This window comes from Camellia sinensis, chromosome 15 (assembly GCF_055761805.1).
Source record: "Camellia sinensis isolate YWXY chromosome 15, ASM5576180v1, whole genome shotgun sequence".
Classification (NCBI taxonomy): Eukaryota; Viridiplantae; Streptophyta; class Magnoliopsida; order Ericales; family Theaceae; genus Camellia; species Camellia sinensis.
This window is the reverse complement of record NC_138975.1, coordinates 39,545,710-39,565,097: the sequence shown is the minus strand read 5'-3', so window position 1 is coordinate 39,565,097 and position 19,388 is coordinate 39,545,710. Positions and strand designations below refer to the sequence as shown.

General features: G+C 41.2%; 1 protein-coding gene across 1 annotated transcript; it reads left to right on the top strand.

Annotated features, from left to right (window-relative positions):
- The first annotated feature begins 1,352 nt into the window (after positions 1 to 1,352).
- Positions 1,353 to 3,120, top strand: LOC114286781 (uncharacterized). The gene is made up of 3 exons (XM_082908186.1): positions 1,353 to 1,849; positions 1,984 to 2,110; positions 2,363 to 3,120. Exons 1-3 carry the CDS (start codon positions 1,485 to 1,487, stop codon positions 2,975 to 2,977), a joined length of 1,107 nt encoding a protein of 368 aa, XP_082764312.1. The 5' UTR covers positions 1,353 to 1,484; the 3' UTR covers positions 2,978 to 3,120.
- Positions 3,121 to 19,388: the final 16,268 nt, after the last annotated feature.

Here is a 19,388-nt window from a genome sequence, read left to right as displayed (position 1 = left end):
ACTAATTAAAGCTTCTATTAATAATCAATGTTATTTTCCAATAGCGATAAACACGCTAATTGAATGCTTAATTTTGCATGATTTTTGAATGATCTTGATGTTTTTGTTTTGAATTGTATTGTGTTTGATAGTAATGGTTGATTTGAAAAAGTTCTTGTGGGGATATTCAATTGTCAGAGGAATAATGGTATGTTCTAGGAATTCAAACTGAAAAATATCAAAGACTAATTGATTAATGATCGATCAAACAATATTAAGAAGACCGTCTCTGTGTGATTCTCTTATCTTAATTTGTTATCTGTTGAACTAATAAGATTTGATCTTGATCTGTTGATCTACTATCTGTGTGATTCTCTTATCTTAATTTGTTATCTGTTGATCTGATAAGATTTGATCTTGATTTGTTGATCTGTTATCTGTGTGATTCTCACCGCTCTCTTCTTGTTTTTTTTTATTGTTTTATTTGGTTTTGCAATAATTGTGATTGATATATAAAATACAAGGGGCAAAAATTCGACATGTTGTTTTGTTTGGGTAAAATTTGGACAGATTGCTTTGTTTGCTATCTATTGAATTGATAAAAAAAATTAGACAGATAGAAGATTTACATATATAAAAGTTAGATAGATAGAATATTTACATTGATAAATTTTGGATAGATAGAAGATTTGAACAGAAAAATTCGAATTGATATAAAATTTACATAGAAAAAATGAATAGATAAACAACAAAATTTGAATATAAATTTAAACACATAGTCAACGAAAAGTCCAACATATAAAAAAAATCGAGGGGTAAAATTAAAAATAAAATGTTATCTAGAATTTCTTACCAAATTATTTTACAAAGTATTTGGAACGATTTTCAAACGAGTTTTCTACTCCCATATTTGAATATGATGTTTGGATAGGGTTGTGGAATTAATTTTTCACAACTTTGCAGACAATTCTGTTTGAGAGCGCGATTCTCAAATTTTTTTTTTCGAAATTTGGCCTAACTGGTTGACCGGAACAGTGCAATTTTTTTTTTCTTTTTTTTGCAATTGGTATGTTAATTTTTATATATTCGAAAAAAATATTTTCCGAATTTTTTAAAATTTTTTATGTGCTTTAATAGAATTTTAATTTGTATGTTTGATTATGAGTTGTTAGTTTTTATATCAAATATCAAATGTCACATCAAAATTTCCTACTTAATTTAAAAAAAAATTCAAAATTATTTTCAAAACTTTTTCACCAATAAACAAAACCGACTGAACCTAATACATTAGATAATTATTAAAGTGAATTTTTCACGAATTCCCACTTTTAAAATTTTTTTTATCGATAAATTTGATTTTTTTTTTTAAAAAAAAAGGCCAGGTGACTGACTGGTATGGAACTTTCTTTCAAACTAACTAGGGTTCTCTTTAATCTCATACTCGACTCTCTTGCCGATAACAAATCATCTGTTTTTGTTGAACTTGAGTTTCTTGAAATCAAATCATGAAGCACCTCTATAAGGAACTCTCCGAAGATTGCTGGGAATTGATTCTGAATCAATTAGCAATCGATGACTTCAACCACTTGCAATCCCCTTCTTTGGTTTGCAAGCTATTCCTATCCATCACCGATCGACTTCGACTCAAATTGAATGTCCCAAACAGATTGTTCTACAGCCATAACTGTGAGGGTTTGTTCAGAGCTCTTCAACGATTCACTAACCTCCAAGAGATTGAGCTTCGTGATCCCATCTTCGGTGACAAAGCCGATGTCAACTACCCCATTCGAAGAATCGCTTCTTCAGGGTTGGATCTTCAATCCCTCTATCTCTGTTCTTTACAAAAAACCCCCATTTCCCCAAAACTTTTATGAAATTGGGCTCAACCATGAACAAGTTGAAGATTCTAAGGTGTTGTTGCGTCAAGGGTTTCCGAAATCACCACCTTGTTGCTATAGCCGATGCTTTACCCTAGCTTGAAGAGCTCGATATCTAGTTTTTCAGCTATTTTTGGAACCGTGAGTGGAATTCAAAGCCTAGAAGAGACGCAAAGCACATGGTAACTGATGCTGGGATCGAGGTAATGTCTCGTACGCTTCAAGGGTTGCGTAAAATAGACATAGCAGAGCAGGTTGGTTGTTCTGATCGATCTCTCATTGCTTTGTTTTCAAATTGTGAGCTTTTGCATGAAATTCGATGTGGTTTGTGCGAAGTAACTGAACATGGCATTTGTTTTGTGCTACGGAATAGTCGAAACTTGATTTCTCTCGATGCTGGACCGTATTACACAGTACAAGATGATTTGTTTACTTTTGAGAATTCCATGATTTATGCAACATCTTTACGCAGTCTTGTGTTAGAAGCAAAAGAAGATCATGACTGACTTCTGTCTTCCATTTCAACATCGGGCATTCGATTAGAGAAGATTTTGATCTACGATGATTCTGGTTTGAGCTTCCATGGACTCTCGAATTTCTTATGTGGATGCCCATCTTTGACACACTTGACACTTTGTTTCAATAATTTCCTCACTGACAATTACATGAGGGATTTATGCCGGTATCTTCCTAATCTCGTGTCCATAAAGTTTAATCGGTGTTCAAACATAACCACTGCAACGTTCTTCATCCTTGCAAAAGAATGTCCTATGCTTTCGAAAATTGGGCTGCCTAATATAAAGCCACAAGTTGAAGATGATTTTAACTTGGAGTTGAAGAGGAATTATCGAATTAGATCATTGGATTTGACTTGTTCTGTGTATCTGAATGATGAATTCATAAAAAAAGTAGGGGCTGTTTGCCCCAATTTACAGACTCTAAATCTTAATGGACTTCTTAGTTTGATAATAGAGGGCATTGGGGAAATTTTGAGGTGTTGCTCTCAGATTAAGCATTTGATAGTGGATAGAACTAGAGACATGGTGATCTTTTTGAAACAATTCAAAACTCGCCGCATTAAAAATGGACATGGTTATAACCTAGAGGGCCTCTATGACTGATGTGAGGTATCTTTGGCACTTGCATTCCGTATGTAAAGAAAGAAAGAATGTGCTAGGGCTGATTGCACTTGTGAATTGCAGAGGAAGAAGAAGAAGAATTATAAGTGCTATTTGTTTTGCATTTTGTTTCTCCATCATCACAATAAGACATAGAAGGGTGGGCCTGGCGTAGCGGTAAAGCTACTCCTTGGTGACCTGGTAGTCGGGGGTTTGAATCGCGGAAACAGTCTCTCCGTGTGTGGAGGTAAGGCTGCGCATGAACCCTTCCTTAGGCCCCGCTTAAGCGGGAGTTTCGTACACTGGGTACGTTTTTTTTTATCATCACAATAAGACATGTAAGTTGGCTGCTTTCTAGGGCTTCACATGTCATGTTGTTTGCATCCATTTGAGTTTTGATCAGGTGCAATTGTTTGTTGAGGTTGTTTTATTGAAAAGCATTTAGCTTCATAACTTGCGTTTGAAGTCTTATTCATTGATGCCTAATTGGCTAGTCTTAAATCCTAGGTACTTGTACTTAGAGCTAGCAAAGTTAATCCGAATCCATGAATGCGCAATTAAACCCATTTAAACCCGCCCAAATCTCTAATTTGTTTTAATCGGGTTGGACACGACTACCCATTGGGTCTTGCTTAAGGCTGAGTTACATGCAACTCCTAGGGACACGAAACAAAGATCAATCGCGTAAAACAACATTTTACAAACCGCAGTCGCTGATGCAACTTTTCTGTATAATAAGAATGTGTGTGTATATTACTGTGTACCTCAAAATTTATGCTATACTTCCATTGCTTTTGATACTAATATAATTTTTATAAGTATAGAAAAATGATATGCAAGCCCGCTCCTTAGACTAAATTTTTAGACCCACCTCTGTGTTTAACTTACGTGGCTAAGCCATTGGTTCTATCAAGTTTCTTTTTTATTTTTTTTATTTTGGGGAAATACCAAATAAAATTTAAAATGTGTATTGTGAAGATATATAGGGTTTGTGGGAAACTAACTCATTGTTCTCTCTTATCATTCTCTCGTTCTCTCAAGTCTTGCTCTGCAGTTATGAAATCGATTTGAATTATCAACCATGGCAAGGTAGATCGCTTACACAAGTAGTTTGTAGCACCAAAATCTGTCACCTTAAGATCATTTTTTTTTCCAGGTGGCGCTAATAGTCCCCCACCTTTTTTCTAGGGAACCCCGCATATTGATATTTTTTTTAATGACAATTATAACTTCAATTAAAATTCCTATAATGGACACAAATTGAAATGGAACACCCACCCTCAAAATTGTGGCAGCATCAGCAGCTCCTCCACCTAATTCTGATATGTACTCCCACCACCACTCCTATTTCTACCTAAGGTTCTCTCTCTCTCTCTCTCTCTCTCTCTCTCTCTCTCTCTTGCATAAATGAGGTTGGGTTTTGATTTTTTGAGGTCTCTGTTTATGCTAATGTTTTGAAAAAAATGGAGATGAAATTTCCCTAAAGCTGACGTGTTTTGCCGATATTGGACATCTTCAACAATCCCTTGCTGGCTTTCATCACCATCAACAAGATCATGATGTTGATTTATGTAACGTCCTCAAAATAATAACATTAAACCCATCAAATAAGACATGCATTGACATATTAAAATAACCACATTCTTTTATACATCAGAGTTTCATACAAAGGTATTACATGTTAACAACAAAAGCAAAATGCCTTACAGGCTTACAGCTTTCCAAGGTAACACTTGGTTACAACAAAAGAGTTCTAACTCGTTTACACATAAAGCCCTTGGCTTGAAATTACATGTAATACATCAAAAAGATAACGACAAAAGTATGTCCGCCTCTAGCCTCCCAAGCTATGTCCTTGGAGATGGTATGCTACCTGCACCTGAAAATGATATTTCCATATAGGGTGAGCCACAGCCCAGTAGAAATACACTAAACCAACCATGAACAATGACTAAAAGATTAGCAATTGATAGATGGCCAACACTAATACATTCACATAAATCACATATTTATGTCATACGACTTATGAGTCCAAGTTACCTTTCATTTTCCCTTTTTCAACAGATAGGCATATAAGCTCTATCCACATTCTCAACAGATATGTATAACAACAATATCCACATTCACAGATAAGCATGTAAGCTATATCCACATTCTACAACAGATATGTATAACAACAATATCCACAGATAAGCATATAAGCTATATCCACACTTCACAAAGATAAGCATATGAGCTCTATCTTCACTTTACTAGACAAGCATATGAGCTGTAGCTACGGAGTTCATCCCCTATCTTCTCCCAACACTATCCGGTTTAGAGGTACATCTCCCATCTTCCCCTAAACCGCGGAGTACATCCCCTATCTCCTCCTCTACACATAACGTATACAAACACATTGGTTCTATATACAATCACTCAATACATATAATTAATGTATTCTATCAACCGTCAAATTCCATGACACATTCCATTGATTAGTTTCCGTTTGCCTAATCATCATGCATTGTCTACAACAATCACGACTATCCTCTGTAGACACCCCATTTTTGACCGACCTTAAGACTCAGACGTCACCGATTGAGCGCTTGGTGATGTTGCATAATGTGCTCGTTCAGAAGTTTCAGAGTCGCGGCCGTGAGCCCTGCCTCCGGACTTCCGAACCCTCTTTTGTGCTTTGCCTCGGTTTGCGAACCAGGCTCGGTTTTCTCTGTTTCTTTTCCCGAGGGGAGGGAGAGGTCCCGTAGACCCTCTCTCAGTGGCCGTGGGCTATATTTTGTGGCCGCAGGCCATTTTGCCCATTTCGGAGTCCGGTTTCCGATTTTTCGGGACCGTTGGCCGTGTGCCTCGGTTCGGGACCGCCTAACCATCTCCGTTTGTTATGATTTTTGGCATACTTCCTTTCTGCTCCCTTTTGAGGAACACTGGGGTCTAAGAGACCCACTTCGTGGCCGAATGCCACTTTCGGTGCTTAACAGCCCATTTTCGGGACCCCGAACTGCGTGTTTCGGCCCCCGAGCATTCGTTTTGCATCGATTTTCGTTCATTTTGGCAGGTACCCCTGTTTTATCACCTGGGAAGGCCGTAGAAGGGTGGGAGGCCAGCAATTGTCTCAACAACCAGTTTTTACTTCTCCGGCGCCCTCCGACGCCCGTTTTTCTCACTTCCGAGCTGATGTTGAACAACCTGGAGCCACTTTCTTGAACTTTGAACCACATACTTGTGTTGTATACACATGGGAGGACCCTAAAAGTTGGTGGCCGGCCACTAATTCCATTTGACCCTATTGAACCCCTCCTTCCGGGCTAATGTTGAACAACCTGGGCCCTTTTTCTTGAACTTTGAACCATATATTTGTGATGTACACACATGGGAGGACCCTAAAAGTTGGTGGCCGGCCACTAATTCCACTTGAACCTTTTGAACCCCTCCTCAAAATGGTTTGTTCTCTCTCCTGTTTTAGAGTTTCCAAATTCGAACCACAGGGTTGTGAAGAGGAGACCTGGGAGGCCACCAATATGTGGTGGCCAGCCACTAAAGCCACTTGGCCTTTTTGACCCTTGGCCGGCCGGCTAGGGGAGGTGGCCGGCCGGCCACATGCAAGCCCAAAAATGGGCCGCCCATGTTCCTCTCTCTGCACACTTTACAGCTGTATAGCTGTTTCCCCCAGAAAATATCCCAATCCGGGGGATATTTTGTGGGGGAAAGCTTGCCTCCTTTTTCCCCCACCTTTACACCCTCTTTTTGTGCCTTATAGCCAGCTGCCAACACATGTTTGAGGGGTTGGAACAAAATTGCTTTGAAGCTTTACATACAACTCTCCCTCTATCTCTCTCATTTTCCTTGAAAACTCCTAAGCTACACCTCATTTTCTTCATCACCACCAAGCTCTACCACCACCACTCCATTCCAGCAGCAAGGGGAGGAATTCCAGCAGCTAAGAGGCAACAAATTTGGTCCAAGAAGCAATAAAAGCATTGGTCTTCAAGGGTGAGTGGCATTTCCCCCTTTTTTGGTCCATTTCTTGCACCTTTTGTAAGCCATACATTCTTATTGATTTGAGCTCCGACCAAAACTGAAAAGGTCATTTTTTTGAGCTCATTTTCTTGTTTCATTAAGGGCTCAACCCGGTTTGAGCCCTCCATATTGCACTTGCTTCAATATCCTCCTTGAATGCCATTTTCTTGCATGCTTTGGCAGCCTATCATGCTTCTGTTTTTGGCCTTTTTACAGGCCTAGAAATAGTCTTATTTTGACCTTCTTAACATGTTTCATTAAGGGTCTTTGGCCGTTTGTGGAATATTTTGTATACTTTGTGTTATAGCCTCTTTTGAGCCTCATTTTGCATTGCATTTCTAGCATGTTTGTATACTGTTTTGGAGTTTTTACAGTTCTGTAAATAGTCATATTTTCGGTCCCTCTTCAATGTTGTAGAAGGGAATTTTTCAGTTTGGGCTTTGCATATACCACTTGCCTCTTTGGCCACCTTTTGGCCCTTTTTCTTGCATGGGAGTGCAGCCATATCTATGTTTGTTTTTAGGGTTTTTACAGTTCTGTAAAGTGGCTTATTTTTGGCCCCTCTTCAATGTTGTTGAAGGGTCCTAACCTATTTGGAGTTAGCAGCTGTGAGTTGCTTCATAACCTCATGTTTAGAGCCATTTTTGCATGCCATTATTGCCCTATCTTTGCTTGCTGTTTGGCCATGATTTGTACTGGAAAAATGCTTATTTTGAGGCTTCCTTGCTTCTGTCTTTTCATCTCGTGTACCAATTATGCATGCTTTGTATAGCTGTAAGCCATTTCACGTACTTAATTTTGCATTTCGGGAGAGATTTCATGCATCGGGTGTACTTTCGCCTCATTTCGGGGCTGTTTTCCCCCACATTTCAGTGCTGAAATTCCATTAGCATGTTTGCGTACCATTTTAGCCATATTGCATTGCGTATGCCATTGCCTCGGTTTGCGTGCCCGTGTGCACGCATTTCGAGGCACTTCATTTTCATCCATCGGCTTCTTATGTGAGTGTGGCTGAGGCTCTCTCATGTTAGTATAAGTCCATGTTGCATTCTATATGCCATTTTAGCCATATTGCATTGCGTATGCCATTGCCTCGGTTTGCGTGCCCGTGTGCACGCATTTCGAGGCACTTCATTTTCATCCATCGGCTTCTTATGTGAATGTGGCTGAGGCTCTCTCATGTTAGTATAAGTCCATGTTGCATTCTATATGCCATTTTAGCCATATTGCATTGCGTATGCATTGCCTCGGTTTGCGTGCCCGTGTGCACGCATTTCGAGGCACTTTATTTTCATCCATCGGCCTCTCATGTGAGTGCGGCTGAGGCTCTCTCATGTTAGTATAAGTCCATGTTGCATTCTATATGCCATTTCCATGCCATTGCATTGCGTATGCCATTGCCTCGGTTTGCGTGCCCGTGTGCACGCATTTCGAGGCACTTCATTTTCATCCATCGTCCTCTTATGTGAGTATGGCTGAGGCTCTCTCATGTTAGTGTAAGCCCATATCGCATTTCCATATCATTTGCATTGCGCATGTCATTTTCTTGGTTTGCGTGCCCGTGTGCACGCATTTCGAGGCATCTCATTTTCATAGCATTGTGCATACTAGGTTGTATCTTAGATCGCATTCATGCATTTCCTTGGTTTGCGTGCCCGTGTGCACGCACTTCGAGGCATCTCATTTTCATAGCATTGTGCATGCTAGGCTGTATCTTAGTTGCATTCATGCATGTCATGCATATCGCATTGTGTTCGGAATAGGAGTTAGCCCGGGCACGGGAAACGAGGTACGTTTCGTACTCTGAGTGACGGAACGTGTCTCAATTTCCCAGTCACCGACACTCCGGATTACCCATGATGGAGTTAGGTTTTGTTGTGTTTATACGTGCATTCATTCCATATTGAGTTGCACATTTCGACCCCTCTGCCATCATGCATCGATATGCGTGATTGGTGGCACGAGGATCGAGACATGCATATATCTGTGAAAATACATTGCTATGCCCCTTTCCTGCTCTCTGTTGCAGCAAAATAAAGAATCAGCAACTTTTCGGAGTCTGGCACGCTTACTAAGAATAACTGCTAAACAGAGGTTAATTGAGGCATCCCGGTGGATTTCCGCGCAAGACAACCCGGATATGCATCATCCATCAGAAGCAAGGCAGTCCCTGGCTTGCATGCCAGTTTTACAGTTTTCTTAGTTAATTTGTTAATTAATTAGGAATTTGTATATTATTCGGACTGCAATATTTGGACTGTAATATTCTTTTATTCGGAACTGTATTATTTATTCGGACCCTCTGCGCGAGGGCATAACTGTAATAAGTGTGCGTGTGTGTGTTGTATGTCTTCCAACCCCACGTCTTTCTCCCTTTTATTTACCTGCTTATGATGGTTAGATTAGGGCATGTTTAAATTAGCATACAGTATGACAGCATGTTTGCATCATTCATCTGTATTGCATGCACCGGGCTCGGCGCATCATACTAACTGCATTGTATTTCAATTCTAAAGTTGAATACTTGTTAGCTGTAGCATTTCATATGCCATCTTAGAATAGCCGAGCCTGCTATAGTTTGCATTTTTGCGTGTGTTGCATTAGGCATTTCTGTATATAGCGACCCCGGTCTTTCTCCTTTTGGTTGTTGTATCCGGACTTAGGTTCCCTGGATTCTCTCAATGTATAATAGTGGTTGTCATCCTTTATTTTCTCTTTTTGAGTTATCGGAATGTGTTGGGCAGGTTTGTTTTAGATTGGTTGGGTTTGGAAACCAGGTGTTACTGTCCAGAATTTGGATTGGTCGCTCGAGCGAGAGTTTGGTCGCTCGAGCGAGGGTTGGGTTTTGTGTCTGGTGGCTCGAGCCAGGGTTTCTTCGCTCGAGCGAGAGTTTGCGTCTAGTTTAGACCTGAGAGTAGTGTTTCTTAGCTCGAGCGAGAGTTTCTTCGCTCGAGCGAGGCTTTCCTGTGTCTGGTCGCTCGAGCGACCAAGTCTTCGCTCGAGCGAGCCTGTCCAGTTTAAATAGGCAGCAGCGGGTTTTGATCAGTCTTTTCATCCTCTTCTAGTTTCCAAACCCTAGGTCCGACTTCTCTCTCTCTAAACTCATCTTCTTTCTAGGTTTTCATCTACTTCTAGTGTGAATCCATCTTAAGTTCTTTGTAAGAAAGATAGAGGGCGGCTTGGGCTTCATTCTAATCTGAAAAATAGTGGATTTGGAGCACTTGGACTTTGGGTCATCTTCTCCATTTTTGTTCTTCGTTCAAGGTAGGGATTCTCCTTGTTTCTTTTCAATACTTCGTCTATAGATAGACATGTGGTAGTTTTTGTATTGCATAAAAATGGTATCATGTTGGATTTGTGAAAATCATTGGGACTGAATCTGGGGTTGGTTGTTGAATTTGGGTTTATTATCATTAGTTGTGGTTTGGGCTAATTGGAGTGTTAATTAGCATGTAGTTGTTGAAAGGAGAGGAAACCCTAATTTCTTTTATTTGATTTAATAAATTAATTGAGGGGTTTTGATCTTTGGGAAAATACTTAGGTATTTTGAGTCTTAATTGTGGTTATTGTTGTTTGTTGATGTTAATTGGGCCTTTTTGGTCAATATTGAGAAAGAGGAAGGAAAGACCCTAAATTATTGTTTATGACTTAATGTGCATAATTAGTTTGAAATGGCTTTGAAAAGAATGTAGCCAATTTAAATGAAGTATGGCTTTTGTCCATGGGAATGATTTTTGTGAAAACAAAGGAAGTAGAATTCATTTTGTGAAATGGGAAAGGTATTTTGAAACAAGTATAATAAAATTGGAATGTTGTATCTTGAGTATTGAACACACTTGTGTGGGGTATAGCTTTAACTACCATGTTCATGTTGTTGCTGAGTTTTGTAATCTCATGTTAGTTGGGTCTGTTAGTAGATGTATAATATGCGTGCATCTGGAGATTTTGGTCATCAGTGGAGGATGATAAGGTTGTGTTGAATTGTTGTGTATATATTACACCATTGTTGATTGAACATCATATGTAATGAAATGCTGAATTACATTATATTTGTATACCGGTTGGGGAGAAGAGAGGGGTTGTACTCCAGTGTGTGTGAGAAGATAGGGGATGGACTCCACACACTTATGTGTTCAGCGCTTATAATCAGAGGTATCATACCCTTCCAGCTAGCGCCTGGAGAACTGACGCGCTGATAATCTAAGGTACCATACCCTTCCAGCTAGCGCCTGGTAAACTGGTAGATTGTGGTGAGAAGTGTATCTTTGGCTTACTACACGTATAGCTAGTAGTGCAGTGTTGTTTTGTTATTGTTTCAGTGTATCTGGAAACATTGTGGATTGTATTTGTTACAGTGTTGGAGGGACGAGTTGACTCATTGATTGATTTTATGTATGTAGTTGAGTTGTTCTCTTTTTATAGAGGTGTGCATGGATAATTATGATATAATTGGAATTGTATTGAAATGCCAAATATGTTTTGAAAAGGCACATCTGTTGTATGTGTGGCAAATGAAAGAGTAACGGGCTTAATGAATCTATTTTTCTAAGTAGTTGTTAAGGTTATAAAGATTGGGAACGTGGGTTAAACAAAGGAAAAAGGAAGGAGAAATCGCTTATAGCGGTGAATTAAATGATTGTTTTCAAGAAAAGTTCATATATATATTCATATATATATTTTGTATAAACTGTCACATTATTATTCTAGTATGAGAATGGGTGTTCATGATCATAGCTATCTGTAATGTTGTTATTGTTAAGGAGCATGTTGAGTTCTCTACTGGACTATATGTTCATCCCACGTTGTTGAATCTTTTTCAGGTGTTTAGCAGGGTGTGCTGCAAGTTTGGATCTTCTTATTGTTGGCCACGGGGCCTCAGTTATGTTGGCGGAATGCCATTGTTGTAAAGGGTTACACCCTTCTTCTTGTACTTTTAATGATGTAAGCCCAAGGGCAATTTATTAAGTTAGTTCATGTAATATTTACTTGCATACGAATGAGAGTATTGTTAATCACTTCTACGGATTGAATGTATGAGTTTATTTCCGCATGTTATCTCTGAAATTGAATTAAGATAAAGAATTTGGTAATGACTCCGAGTAATAAAAAGTGGGGCGTGACACTGTATACTTAGGATCATGCATGATTTCTAATGTAAATTCTGTTTTGGCTTGGAGTACTCGGTAAGTTTTATGCTTTAGCATCCTTGCATGCGTGTGAGTGACTGCCATGAATAGCATGCTTACCATGAGGCTATTTGCTTATGTGTTATAACTGCCTGAGTGCCTGTGGGTGAAGGTTGAGTTACTTGAATTAGAATAAATCATCAAATGTTTCAAGCCTACCTGCGAGTAGCAAACCATTTTCAAAAAGCGAACATGAAATGTTTTGTTCCAATTCAGGCGATCCAGTCTATACTTGTATGCTGTGCGCATCACATAGTAATCTAGGCTAATAACCGGAATAAGAACTCACAATGTTTTCAAAAATAGATATCATGGTTAGTAGAGGCCGATCTTTGATCGGGCGAGCAGGGGTGCTCACGATGTGACCTTCCCCAATCGTACCCAAGTTCCCGAGCCGAGGCAACTTTGGTGATGACGGGCACGTGGCCTTAGGCAACGAGTCAGGGTTTCCTAAATTTCCCAAAATAAAATATTTAGGTGGCGACTCTGTATCTGGCAAAGCAGTCCATGTTTGGCACTTCTTTCAAAAATCTGTTTTCTCAAAACGATTTGCCGGATTTGGACTCTTTGGTTCAGATTTAGAACCGTGACTACAAATCGAGTCCAAGCTGTAGCGAGGTCCCCCGCGGGCTGGTTACATCCTCCACCGATAGCCCAAAGCAATTATTTCTAAACAGAAAATAAATGCACAAATGGATATTCAATCAACATTTCGATTTCCTCATTTCTCACAATTAATTATCTCAATTAATTAAACAATGTAATTAGGTCATTATCCATAATTACCATTTCCACCCTTAGGTTCCATTTTCATCAATGATTCAACATTTATTCCATTTCTCTATGCCAAACATGCATTTAGGTTTATTACAAATAAAACCCCAACTTTTGTAAAATTACACAAAAGTCCCAAACTTTCACAAAATTACCAAACCAACCCCAACATCTCAAAATACTAAAATTTAAAGACAAAATCCATAGAGAGGAGTCGGATATCCCTACCTCAAATCTGGAGCCCCAAAGAAGAAGATGACTAAACCCAACGTGCTCCAAAACCCGAAATTTTCAGATTAAAATGTAGCCCTCGATGATCAACAACTTTTTTGTAAAGGCTAAAGATGAGCAAATCACTCCTACTAGATCAAAACCTAGAGAGAAGGTAGAGTTCTAGAGTGAGAGGCTCAACAATGGTGTTTTTGGAAAAGTAGGAGAGAGAAGAGAAAGTGAAAAAGTGACTTGAAAAGTCAAAACACGGAACTAAAACCCAGTCGGCCCGCTCGAGCGTAACTCACAGACTCCCGCTCGAGCGGCCAAACTTCCGCTCGAGCGCAGGATGCACTCTCCTAGCACTTTTACAGAGCCAGGTCTCCGCTCGAGCTTCCAACTTCCCGCTCGAGCGGAACTCACACAACCCCGCTCGAGCGGCTAATCCCACGCTCGAGCGTCCAACACTGCACAGGAAATACTGCATGGGTGTATTCCCCGCTCAAGCGCTCAAACCCCCGCTCGAGCGGACAGGCCAAAATCTGGGCAACTAGTTTTGGTTTCTAAACTCAACCAACCTGTAACAAATCTGCCCAACACATCCTATAACTCAAATACAAAGTAAAGAGGATGCAAACAAGATGATAAACAACTACCAACATCCACGGACACATGTCCGGATCACTGTACAACAAGGGTAAACCCGGGATCGCTATAACCTCCCCCCCTTAAAGAATTTCGTCCCCGAAATTAAGCACAAGTTTTCAAAAGAAAAACAAGTTTTCCTCCATTTTAAACAATGTTACACTTTAACATTCAACAATCTGACCCATTACCGGTCACCCCCTCCCTTTAACAAGAGGCATTTCACAATATGTAAACAACATATGTACTGTCAACATGCATTAACATTACGCATTATCTTTCCAATTTCAACAATACATCCAACACATATAGTGTCACATTCAACTTCCATATGAGGCAAGTTCCAGAACATACTTCCAATAAACCAAAACATTTTCAATGTTTCACAACTTAAGACATATATAAAAGCTCTTAAGTTCAACAATAGTTCAAAATTTAAATACAAGCTTACATATCAACAAACAAGTCCGGATATTTCTCACGGACTTCCAACTCACGTTCCCAAGTGGCTTCCTCCACTCCGTGATGGTTCCACAAGACTTTCACCAAAGGAATGGTCTTGCCACGCAGGACCTGATCCCGCCTATCCAAGACCCGAACCGGTCTCTCCTCATACGAGGCATCCTCATCTACCTCTAAATCGGTCCAATCCAACACATGTGATAGATCTGGCTCATACTTCCGAAGCATACTCACATGAAACACGTCATGCACTCCGGACAACTGCGGCGGTAAAGCTAACCGATAAACAACCTCGCCAATCCTCTCAAGGATCTCAAAAGGACCAATAAACCGAGGGGATAACTTCCCACTCTTCCCAAACCTCATCAAACCTCGCCTAGGTGATATCTTCAGAAAGACATGATCACCTATCTCAAACGCCAAAGGCCTCCTCCTACGGTCGGCATAACTCTTTTGTCGACTCTGGGCTGTAACAAGCCTCCTACGGATTAGCTCAATTTTCTCCGTCGTCTCCCTAACCAACTCCGGACCCAACAAAGGTGCATCACCCACCTCGGCCCAACAAACTGGAGACCGACACGGTCGGCCATACAAGGCCTCAAACGGTGCCATACCGATGCTAGACTGAAAACTGTTGTTGTAGGCAAACTCTACCAATGGCAAGTGCCTCTCCCACGTCCCACTGAAATCCAGGACACAACCCCGAAGCATATCCTCGAGGATCTGAATAGTACGCTCGGATTGCCCGTCAGTCTGAGGATGATAGGCCGTACTAAAGGTCAACTTAGTGCCCAAGGCACTCTGCAAACTCTGCCACAACCTGGCAGTAAAACGAGGATCTCTATCTGAGACGATCGTCACTGGGACTCCGTACAATCTCACTATGTCCCGAATATACAAGTCGGCTAGATGATCTACCGAATCTCTCACGCGCATAGGAATAAAGTGCGCTGACTTAGTTAACCGGTCTACAACCACCCAAATAGCATCACTACCCCGCTGAGTCCTCGGAAGACCCACAACGAAGTCCATAGTGACATGCTCCCACTTCCACTCGGCAATAGGCAAGGGCTGCAACAAACCCGCTGGCCTCTGATGCTCGGCCTTCACTTGCTGGCAAGTAAGGCACTTCGATACGAAAACGGCCACATCTCTCTTCATACCCCGCCACCAAAACTGGCGACCCAAATCCTGATACATCTTAGTACCTCCCGGATGCACCGCAAGGCGCGAATGATGAAACTCTTGGAGTACCTCCTCTCGGCAAGACTCCGGTACAAACAAACGGTCTCGGTATCTCACACTCAGGTCGGGATACACCGTCAAACCCTTTTCAACTTTCCCACTGGAGATCTTCTCTCGGAGGGATTCTACCTCAAGGTCACCTCTCTGTGTCTCTAACACTCTAGTCACAAGTGTATGCTGCGCAACAACAGAAAACAAGGCCGCAGCCTCAACAGATTCGCCCAGTAGCAAATCAAACTCGCCAAGTGCTCCCAACATCTCCCATTCTCGGATGGCTATACAAGCTACATCACTAATGGTGTAGGAACCCACATTTTATGTTCTCATCATGTTCATGAGCATCTGTATGATTATGACTTGTTAAGTTTGCATGTGTATGTTGTGATTTGTTTCGCTTGAGCTAATGTGATCCATGCCTTGTTTTGAAGCCTTGTGATTTGTCTAAGTGTAGTATGCTTGTCTTGTTCCTTCCTTGATGTGAAACTTAGGTCACGCCTTGCCTGAGTTATGCTAGCCGATGTTAATCCAAGCCGAGGTCATCCTTAGTCTAGTAGTATCTTGGAACCCCTTGTTGACCTCCGTCCTCGCCTTGGCACGTTAGCCGAGATGTTACCTTGCACCCAAGTGATCTCGTCCTGGAGTGGTATGACCTAGACCGAGGTGTGGCGCATCTAGGCCAAGATGTGGCACAGCTTAGTCAAGTGTTGTCCTTCCTAGTCGAGGTCATTGTCACCTTAGTTGCCGAAGTCCTTCGTTAGCCGATGTCACCCCTTGCCGGAGTGCCATTCCGTGTAGCTTGTTAGATACGCCTTGTTGTTAGCCAATGTCATTGCCCCGTCAGAGAGCCCATACCGCTTTACTTGTTGAACACCCTTCCACCATGCTTTGTCTGGTCTGTCAGCCACCTTTTCAGGAAGAACCCAACCAGTCGCTGCCACGTGTCTCAGCAGAGGGTTAACCCCAGAACCGGGTAAAGAAAACTATCATTTAGTATCATAACCTTGCCTTGTAGAGAGAGAAACTCTAGGAGGAAGAAGGAGTTTTAGAGTGAGGAAGTAGATCTTCAAGCTTGATTCTTTGAGATCGAACCGTTAGATCCGTGTTCTAAGGTTAGATTCTTGATCCGCTCTTGTTGTTCTATATGTTTATGATATTGCATTGCATGATTGAATATAATTTGTAAGCCATGCATCGTTTTGAAGTTCGATTTTAGAAAGAGAAAATGACATTCATGTGTTCTTCAAGAAAGTCTTGTTTTGATCCGAAAGCTTGCATAAAGAATCATGTTTTTGTGTTTATTTCCGCAAGAATTCCAAGTACGGGTACCCAGGTCCATGTTTTCAAACTCATAGCACGAAAATCCCAGATTTGTGATGACAGATTATGATTGAGCATTCATATTTTTCATGTTTTCACACTCATGTTTTTCATGTTCATCAGCAGAGGGAAACCCAGAGTTTCCCGACCTCTTTTCCTTGCATGTGGCCCTCGGGAACACACCTCGGCGAGGAGGTGTGGAACCTCGGCCTAGACCTGGTTGGTGCCCAGCATGTTTCCGAAATCAATTGTGTACATACGAAACTGTTGAGGGTGCATTCAATAGGCTTTGCCATGTGTTTGTAGGACTTGGGCTTGTCTCGACCTCGACGTTTGAAGAAACTATGTGAGTGGTATTTTTAATAAAGCTATGTTACACTTGCTTTCATAAATCTCGTCTTGCCTTGTTTTGAAAAGTACTTGATCTAGCATGAATGACTATCCCTACTTGTATATTAAACACTATCTTGTTTTGATGACATTTCTTGAAAGTCCTTAGTTGCAGGGGACTATAATGCAACTGCACTCTTGTCTTGAAAGTCCTTAGTTGCAGGGGACTATAATGCAACTGCACTCTTGTCTTGAAAGTCCTTAGTTGCAGGGGACTATAATGCAACTGCACTCTTGTCTTGAAAGTCCTTAGTTGCAGGGGACTATAATGCAACTGCACTCTTGTCTTGAAAGTCCTTAGTTGCAGGGGACTATAATACAACTGCACTCTTGTCTTGAAAGTCCTTAGCTGCAGGGGACTATAATGCAACTGCACTCTTGTCTTGGAATTGTCATCACCCCCTTGTATTAAGTAGATGTATTAACATCCAAAGAACTTGAAAGGCCGGCAATGAACTTGATTTCCCCTTGATTGTAAAGTATGCTATGTATTGTTTTGAAAGAAATCTTGGATATCAATCATGCAAAACCTTTATTTCTAATATCATTCACTGAGTATCCAAGCTCACCCTCTCTATATATATGTAGGTGATGAGCAAGAAGGCAATGAGGCCTAGACGTGTAGCCGATGTGTTTTTGGGTGCATTGCCGACGTGTTTTGGATTAGCATTTTGTACCATCTTGAAGATTATGCTTCTTAGTCTATATTTCATGTGTACTTGTATATGTCGGCTTGAGAAGCCTTTTGGTCAAGATGTATTTTGTATCTCATTTCCTTATTGTATCTAAGTTGTAAGACCTTGTAAAAATGTATGTCATTTCATTGGACTTAAGCACGGCTCTCATGGACTATTTAGATTCTGTATATGTATATATATTACTTCCGCACTTGTAAGCCCCATATTTTATACTCTGATTGTGTGTGATTTTGTAAGTCGGCCTTCGGTAATCTCGGATTACTGGCTATCACGGCACCAAACTACTAGGGGCGGTTTGGGGGCGTGACAAATGGATTTCCTACTAAGGGCGTCGGCCACAACATTGGCCTTTCCCGGATGATAATGCAACTCAAAATCATAATCCTCGATGAACTCCATCTATCTTCTCTGCCTCAGATTCAAGTCTTTCTGTGTAAACAGATACTTCAAACTCTTGTGGTCCGAGAACACCTCGAACTTCTCACCATAAAGGTAGTGCCTCCAGATTTTCAAGGAAAAAATCACTGCTGCTAACTCTAGGTCGTGTGTGGGGTAATTCTTCTCGTGTATTTTCAACTGACGTGAGCCATAAGCTACCACTTTTCCTTCTTGCATCAACACACAACCCAAACCCTCTCGTGAGGCATCACAATAAACCGCATAACCCAACCCTCTCTCCGGAATAATCAACACCGGAGCGGTGGTCAATCTACCTTTCAGCTCTTGGAACGACTTTTCACAAGTCTCACTCCACACAAACTTGACTCCCTTCCGAGTCAGTCTAGTCAACGGTGACGCTAACCTGGAGAAATCTTTCACAAACCGACGGTAATACCCAGCTAATCCCAGAAAACTGCGGATCTCAAACACACTCTTAGGCTGTGCCCAATCTTGCACTGCCTCAACCTTGGATGTATCAACAGACACCCCTTCCCCGGATACCACATGGCCTAAAAATTTGACTTCCCTCAGCCAGAACTCACACTTCCCAAACTTGGCATACAGCCTATGGGCTCTAAGTAACTCAAGCACCACTCTCAAGTGTGCCTCGTGCTCCTCCTCAGAAGGCGAATAGATAAGGATGTCGTCCACAAAAACGACTACAAACCGATCCAAGAATTCCCGGAAGATCCGGTTCATCAAGTCCATAAAGACTGCCGGTGCATTGGTAAGCCCAAATGGCATCACCAAAAACTCATAATGGCCATACCGCGTACGGAATGCCGTTTTCGGAATATCTTCTTCCCTGACCCTCAACTGGTGGTAACCCGATCTCAAGTCTATCTTAGAGAAACAACGAGAACCCTTCAACTGGTCAAACAAGTCATCTATACAGGGCATAGGATACTTATTCTTAACCGTAGCCCGATTCAACTTCCGGTAATCAATACACAATCTCAAAGCACCATCTTTCTTTTTAACAAAGAGGGCCGGTGCTCCCCACGGCGAAACACTAGGGCGAACAAAGCC